Here is an 8,692-nt window from a genome sequence, read left to right as displayed (position 1 = left end):
CAATGTTGCGAGTCTAAATCCATGCTAAATACATTATATATATAGACATTGCCAAGTTGTTTTGGGCGACGCCAAGTTTTATTGGGCTTACCACGTGGTTGCCAAGTTTCTTGGGCTTACGACATATCACCTCTCTAGCCGGAGCGTTATGGAGGATTGCCGTTAGATGTCTAGGAAGCATGGTTCTTATCTTGTCGTTAGATGTCCAGGAAGCGTGTTCCTGTTTCTTGGGTACATCATCAATAAGTTTTAGAATTTTTAGTGGAAATATGTTTTTAGTAATTTAACAATAAATAATCATTAAAAGCTAAAAGAGTGTTAAAAAATATATTTAAGTTAATTATTTAATAAGATTTATTCTTCTATGGAAAAGTTAAAAAGAATTATTTGGTGATGAATTTTTAAAAACTGTAATTTTTCTACAAATATTAATATAATTAATAATTAAAAGTTTTTTAGTTTCATATTTTTTGATTTATAATTTTAATTATGATATATATAAATTTAATTTTTAGGTTAACTAAAATTTTTTTATTGGTAAGTGATTAGGCCAATAGTCTTTTATTATATATAAAAAATAGTTAGTTGCAAGATTAGTCCCTGTGGTTTTTTAATTTTAGCAATAGGGGTCCTTATGGGGTGGAAAGTACATAAATACCCTCACAGGCGCTGCACACGTGTACACTTGACGACCATCTTTAACGGATCCATCAAATTTGGACTAATTTTGCAAAAAATTCTCAAAATAAGAACCCCATCGCAACGATTCTCGAATAGGGACCCCGTTGCTAAAATTTAAACCACATGGACCAATCTTGCAATGATTAAGATCAGAACCAGAACATCCAAAGTTACTGTATGCCTTTTCCCATAACTTTTCGAAATTTTGCAAAATTTTGCACAATAAAACAATTGAGATAAGCTAACTTCAACTTCACAGAATGAAGTAATATACAAACAAATAATATCGACTTAACCCAAAAAGAAAAAGAAAGTTAGATTAGCCAATTTCAAAATTTTAAAGATACATTAAATACTTGATCAAATGGTACCATAGATATCTGTTTCAAATCTCAAAAAGATCAGTTCAGGTTAACTATCAAAACATATAGTTCCTACAATTACACTAGATCAGATCATATGTATGCTACAAATAACCTCTATGAGCCATTACGATAATCTACATAGTTAAACATGATAAACTGGTACATCAATACCACAGAGCTTTCCAAAGGCCCCTGTTTACTTTTTCCCATGTGCTTGCATGTAAACCAATTCACAGGTTGTCTGACGGTTGACTCTCATTAGTGGAAACAAAAAGGAGAAACCAAGCCATCAGCCATAGCTACCAGACTGCTCCCCTGATAATCCACTGCCATATGAAGCAGATCCAGTTTGTACACTACCATATGATGCAGTTCCAGTTTGTGCACCAGCAACTCGGGCTTTTCTTAGTTGTCGTATCTTGAACATATCTTTAGGAAGTGGTTGACTTTGAACGGGGTTGGTGTCGTCATCGTCTTGATCTAATAATGAAATTACATGAAAAACACATCAGAATAACAGAAAATTACTATGTAGCAACATAGAGGCACATTTAACAACCAAACCTATTGAAGAGCATACAAATATGTCTTATACCTTTTGTCCCATGAAAACATAAGCATAAAGTTTTTGAAGTACAATCATCAATTTGGTTAATCAATTACTAACATGTATTTATTATTTGTTACAAGATATTTCAAAAAAGAGAAAATATACATACACACACAGATATATATATATATATATATATATAGAAAAAGAAGTTTATGACATACTGTCTGCTTCTTTTCTCTTCCCATGTTGTCTGTCTCTCGGTTTGAACAAATGGGATTTGGTAGATCCAGGAGCGTCAGTTGAAGCAGGCCTGGCTTGGGGCTGTGCCACTGACTTAACAGTTTCAGCAACAGGTAAAGTGCTTTGTAAACATATTGATAGAACAAAATCAACATCAGGCAATGGACCTATACATTTTCGGGAATTCATCAACCATTAGAAAATGTATACGACATGGTCATAAAATTTTCAGAAATCAGGTTAGTGTCGAAGGATAAAATGTAGCACACTCAACTTTCAAGCCAAATCGAACATTGAGCATGTTAATTAGTTACATATGTATAATGACAGGAAATTTGACATTACCTTCTGCAGGGGGCAAACTTGCTATAAATGCTGCCAGAGCAGGTGGCAATGCTTTTGGAAGCACATTAGGGGCATTTAGCACTCCGCCAGTGACTAATGGTACTGTACCAGAACTGGTCAATGGACTAGCAGTAGAAGGAAGAGCAGGAGTGGTTAAATCTGTGAGACGATGATAGAATATTAGACGTAAATTAGCAGAGGGGATGCAGATGATGTAACATGTAAGCATATAGATTATAATAGTGGTGGCAAGATAGGTCATGGGCGTAGGGGCAGGTAAAAAAGGGCCGAGTGAAACAGTGAATACTTCTTCTCCCACCGTTTGATTTTTTTAAGCAAAAAATATTGAAACAATAATCTAAACCTTATATATACATCAAATTGGAAGGTATGCCTTAATTATAGATTTTTGATGATTTTTAACAGGATTGACACATAACACATCTAGCCATACCTTCTTACGCCCTTTTTTGTAACCCCATGCGCAAGTGGGATAAATTCTGCATCGTTTAGTCACCAAAATTTATCTCTAAACATGCACCCAACTAAGGACAAAAGTTATCACATTGAACTGCTAGCTAAGTAAACTTCACATTATAACATACCAGGTTTTTGTCTCGGGTCATAGACAACCATCCTCGAGGTATCTGGATAAACAACTTTAGAGGATAAGTTTGAATAATTTAGTAACTGTCCTGGACTTTTATCTGCATTGAAAAAGAACAAGTATAATCAATAACTATAATTGATTAACTGCAATTAGATAACCTTCAACTTAAATGAAAACAGTATATCAGGCTACAAAACCTGCTTCATTTGCCAGAGTTGATAACTCAACTTTTTTGTTTGCATTACTCAAAAGCCACTGAAAAAACAGAAATTATGAATATACATTTCACGGACACGGACCATTAAGATAGAAGTAACAAATAAAAAAGAACAAAAGGAAAAAGAGGGGTGACACTACATCTTGACGAGATAAATGATCCAGTTCTTTTGAGGAGCATGGCCATAGATCCTTAAAACTATATCTTGATACAACATCTTGCAAAGAAGTTTCTAAAGCTGATGCTCCTTCTTCACTTGTTCTAGCAAGGGCTTCTTTCCTTCTTTGTTCCACCTATACGAGCACAACAATAGCTCAGCTTCTGATACACAACAATAGCACAACAAGGTTCAAGATAACTTGACCAACATTATGCAAAGATATTGAATATTTAAGAAACAACATATTGAAGTATTAAGTATGTGCCATTACCTTTAACATGCTAGTAAGGTCTCCATATGTCTGCTCGAACTGAAAAAACCTCTTCCAAATCTAATACACAACCAATTAATTATTTACCAAGATAATAATACTAGATGCTATACTTGGTGAAAAGATGACAACAATGATAATAGGATAAAATCAAGTGAAAAGATGACACCAATGATAAGGGTATAAAATTCAAGAGCAACGCACCTCGACAGAATCTTCGGGTGGAAGCGAGCTTAACGCACGTTCAAATAAAGCCCTGATATTTCTATCATCATTCAAGCGATATAAAAAATCTGCATATCTACAATATGCAAAGTTAAGCGATAGTAAATATTCCCATTTCCACAAATGACTTAAACATGTAATCTTAATATCCATGTATATGCAAAATTCACCAAGTATATCATAATTGAAATGCAAATGCTAAAACTTTATCAACCGTGCATAACAAGGTTCCAATAGCAATACTTTAAAAAATACTAGCCATGTATCAACTTAAAAAATGCCCTGATTTGACACATAATTGATATCTAAATCCAAAATTAGGATAGGGATACACATACTTACTCAAGAATGTATCCAGGCTCATGCATAAATCTTTTCAACCCAACTTCAAACACATTGTGTGCAATCTGTGTACAAAAGATAGAGAATACGATGACCTCTCGGAACACATGTATGATTTTACAAAAGAATTATTCATAGACGATTTGAAATCAGATTCACATACGTCAAAGAATAATATTTCAAACATCCACAAGACTTAAGATAATGCCATCAACGTCAAAGAGAATAACAAAGGAAAGTAAAACACAACGGCGTGTACCTTTGCATCCTTGTCCATACAAAATGCCATTGTCGCATAAGCAACATATACATGGTACGTACAACTTGGAGATTTTCGCGCATCCAAAAAATACTTGCGAGCTGACTCGACACCTTCCGTTCTTCTTAAAAATCGAATAAACTGCGCATTAACATTTACTTGTAAAAAACAGATATGATGGAAAAAATAAAGTTTAGTTTCTTAGGTACCTAAATATATAATACAACAATTTTAAACAGCAGTAAGAAATGAAGGGATAAAATAGACTAAACTATGCAAATAAGTTCACTAAATCTAATTAATGATTGATGAGAAAAATTAAGAGACACATTTACCAAAAAGTTAAGGTGGGTAGAACCTAAATGAGATAGGTTACACATATTGTCACTTTTCTATACTAGTTAACATCAATTTTGCTCAACTTACTAAGTAGTTCAAAGATATCATACCTGTATATGTGATAAGGCAGTTGCACTGACACCATCTCCAAAAAGGCTTTCATATACCTTTTTTGCGGCCTGAAAGACGCAAAAAAAAATTAAGAAAATGCCCGCCTAAGAGTCTATGCAAAGTATGATTGAAATTGCATCTCACCCTTAGTATACCTGAATCGCGCCACGGGATTCCTCGAGCTCAGCATAAGCATACCTTAGCAACACACAATCTAAACACAAGGTTACTCAGTACAGTAGACTATGAATAGGTTACAAAACAATAGTAAAGCGAGATATTTAGTTACAGATGTTTTAACAAAACAAATTAATGTTAGGCCTCCTAACTTATCCTCCTAATGACCCCGCTAACCACAAGATCAAGACTCAAGACACATAGAAAAATTAAAAAGAATAAGTGGATTACACGTGTCATTTGTATCGTATTAGGTGGATTATTAGGCTACAATATTATGATAATAATACATATTTGTTATCAAATTACCAGGAAGAGCCTTCAATGATCGTTGGTATACTTTGATGGCAGAATCTATCGAACCACTTTTTGCATGCCATGTAGCATAGTCAAACCATATATCCGGGTAATGATATAAATACATGAGGCACTAGAAAGAGAGAAGAGGGTAAAAATTAGAAAAGAGAAAAGAGGTGCAGTCAAAATATACAACAAGATACCCATCCATACAGTGCAGTCGGTGTGTCCTACACTAGAAAAACTTCATATCTTAAGATTAAAAACTTGAATGCTGAATAAAACCCCCAGCTGAGAGGGATGTTGCCAAAACCGATAATAACTTAATAGATATGTGCCTTTTAATTACATTGGAACGCTCTGAAGATTGAAATGATTGACTTAAGTTACCTGCTCATAAGTAAATGAGATGCGCTTGTTCGCAGACGCAGTATCTATCCTTTGAGGGTTGTCCCTACGATATTATATACATGTTAAAACAATGAGCAATAAATTCTCAAAATTATATATGTGTCATTTTAATGGCATTCACCGATTAACTTATGAAAAACTAGAAATACAATGAGACAACAATGTCAAAATTGTAGCTAATGAACAGTGAGTAATAAATATAAATATAGCAAATATATACATATGAACGCATTTAACCCACGAAGACTAATTTTAGACCATGGTATCTGTAATAATAACTCCTGCAGTTTAGAAATATAGGTTTAATGCACGCAAGATAATACGGAAAACAAAAGCATGTTTCGTTTCTTACTTCTCAAATGCTAAGAACTTTTTCCATGCTGTCCATTGCAATTCTTCCTGTAAAGCAAGTAAACTAGTGAGCAGCTACATAACAATTATGATAATACTACATAAAAACTAAAGAAAAAAGAAAAGAAATTGCCTTGAGAGAGCCCGCTGGTGGCACAGCAAGCAGGTTCCAATCAATCTCATCGACATACTTCTTTCGCTCTCTATAAACAGCCCTTGCACTGTTGTATTTTGGCTGATACTCAGATACCAGTCCTTTCGCCTGTAATCAACAAAGGTGCAAGAGCCACAATTACCAAAGAGTTGAGAGGTAACATGATGGAAAGTAAGGTGGTTTTGAGCAAAGTCTCAAAAAGGTACGAAACATCTTTCAACACGTTCCTATTTAAACTTATTGTTTATTTGACACATCTAAGATAAACACAACCGAGATCTACCCATTCATATGTTAAGGGTAACTAGACATACGCAGAAGGGCACATATGTCAATCAGCATAACCGTCAAAAATGTGCCATGACATAAAGAAACTGAGTCAACTACAGTAATTATTGAAAGTTGGCTCGTGAGATACCATGGCTAAACTTTACAGATATTTGAACATGCTATAAATTTTAGTTTTGTATGTAGAAAGTTACCAGAGCACGGCTAACTGAATTTTCAAAATTCTCATAGTCTCTCCAGTGTTGCTCTACATGATGGGTAGGAGTCACAATAGCTTTTTGGTATACTTTCCGTATAGCAATCATCCTCTGCGACTCTTCTTGTGCGTTTTGAGCCTGCACCGTTATATTTGACACATGTAACACACATAATGATTAAAAAGAATAATTAGAATATGTTTATTACAGGAATAGCTAACTAACCGGTAAGGATTTTAAGAAGTTAATATAGTCGGTCCACACAGGCCCAGAAGCAATGTCCGATCCTACTCATGAAGAGATAACCAACCAAAATCAGAAAGACCATTCAAATTATTAATCTTTACGGGCTAATAAGATATTTCCTGATTGCAATAAGAATCACATTTTTAGTAGGAAAAACTTAATAACAATATTAAAATCTTCCAAAAGGGCAAGAAAAGAAAACAAACCAACATAACCGAGCATAAATTCAAAAGCTTTCCGGGTTTCTTCTTGACCCTCTAACCCCTTCTTCTCATTGACTTTCCTAATAAAATTTATATAGCACCGCCTACAACATACAATAATTCTATGAATGCCAATTCTTATCAAAAGTCATATATGAAATCTTAACAGAGGAAAGTCATACCATAGAGGAATTTGAAGGCAATTCAAAAGGCATCTACTAAATATCTGTTTTGTAGCATCATCATTATTAACAGCCATATGTGCTTCAACATATTGTTTCCAATACTTTGCCTAACACACACATTTGAAGAATTCAAATACAAATTAAATTATGTAAATCAACAGTTCCAACAAATTGATATATTTTTTTTTGATAATGGGAACTTACTGCAGTAGGAAAGGTAGCCAAAAGTTGTTCATATACAGGTACTGCTTCTGTTATCGGCAATCGCTAACAAATATAACAACACAAATTCACAAAAATAATTAGAAATCAAAAATAGACGGGTTATTTATCTATCGCAGAAACCTACCAACTTATCACTTGTCCCTTATGTGACAACATACTTATTTTATGTCTTATTTTTATTTTATTCTTTTTGGTTTACCAAGTTATCCAACCCAAAGTAAGCCGACTAATTTCACAATCTAAAGTCATAACACATACTACGAGAACTAAAGATCAAGGATTTCTATGTTCTACTTAACCATTGTACTTCTAAACTTGTATGTTAACCATTGTGCAACCAAAAATCAAGATCGCCGAAATCTTGTCGACCACGATATAATGTTCGACACAAACCGGGCTCTACTCCAAGCAATGTTCAACTAAGGTCTAAAATATATAGCATATGTCACTCATATACCAGTGAACAAGATTTGTTCGTCGATTTTCGGGTTACGTAACGGTTAAAAAGAGACAATAAGTAACAAAGTAAGTTATATATACAAAAAGAAACAAAAAAAAAAAAAGGAAAGAATAAAAAGTTTAAAATAATAAGGGTGAGGGACTAACAGATGCTGCATTGGCAAGTGATTCTGCAGATTCAATGCTGTATTTATCTTCCATTATTATTATTTCAGTTTAAAACATCAATCTGATTATGTGTGTATATGTACGTATAGGTGTGTGTATATATATATATGTGTGTGTGTGTGTATGGAAATTTGGGAACTGAATAACTAGGGTTTGATGGGAGAATATTTAAAAAAGAAAAAGATAATGATGATCAAAAGAATTATTATTACAATACAAGAAGAAAATCGATTGAGGAGGAGATGCAAAATTAGGGTTTCGGGGGTGAAATTGATTTGGGGGAACTGAGATGGCGCGGGAATGCAGTCGGAAGTTAAAATCAAGTTGCGGGAGAAAAACCCCAAAATATCTCTGATCATTAATTATATATTACATTCTTTCGGCCGCTATTATAATGAAATTTGAATGTGTCTCTCTTATAATAAACAATAATCATAAATATAATATATGTTTTATTAAAGTTTTAAATTTACTTTAAACTTTTAAAAACACATCAAAATCGAAACTTGTAAGCATAAAAGATGACAAAAAATAACCTTGTAATTTCGGATCGTAAACTCAATATTTTCAAGTTTTCATGTTATTAACTTATTATAAGTAATAAAAGTTGAAA

The 8,692-nt window shown here is 33.5% G+C and overlaps 1 protein-coding gene across 1 annotated transcript; it reads right to left on the bottom strand.

Annotated features, from left to right (window-relative positions):
- Window positions 1-1,008: 1,008 nt before the first annotated feature.
- Window positions 1,009-8,409, bottom strand: LOC122599422 (cleavage stimulation factor subunit 77). Its single transcript, XM_043771930.1, has 22 exons — window positions 8,059-8,409; window positions 7,432-7,494; window positions 7,225-7,334; window positions 7,046-7,146; window positions 6,819-6,880; window positions 6,591-6,731; window positions 6,088-6,216; window positions 5,956-6,002; window positions 5,583-5,646; window positions 5,205-5,325; window positions 4,874-4,932; window positions 4,718-4,786; window positions 4,269-4,409; window positions 4,010-4,074; window positions 3,647-3,743; window positions 3,443-3,502; window positions 3,152-3,304; window positions 2,992-3,049; window positions 2,790-2,891; window positions 2,185-2,343; window positions 1,821-2,006; window positions 1,009-1,526 (listed from the first exon to the last, which is right to left on the bottom strand). The coding sequence occupies exons 1-22, from the start codon at window positions 8,110-8,112 to the stop codon at window positions 1,336-1,338; spliced, it is 2,232 nt and encodes a 743-aa protein (XP_043627865.1). The 5' UTR covers window positions 8,113-8,409; the 3' UTR covers window positions 1,009-1,335.
- Window positions 8,410-8,692: the final 283 nt, after the last annotated feature.

The sequence above is a fragment of the Erigeron canadensis genome, chromosome 5, assembly GCF_010389155.1.
Source record: "Erigeron canadensis isolate Cc75 chromosome 5, C_canadensis_v1, whole genome shotgun sequence".
Taxonomy (NCBI): domain Eukaryota; kingdom Viridiplantae; phylum Streptophyta; class Magnoliopsida; order Asterales; family Asteraceae; genus Erigeron; species Erigeron canadensis.
The sequence above is the reverse complement of the archived record's forward strand: the minus strand, read 5'-3'. Positions and strand labels throughout refer to the sequence as shown.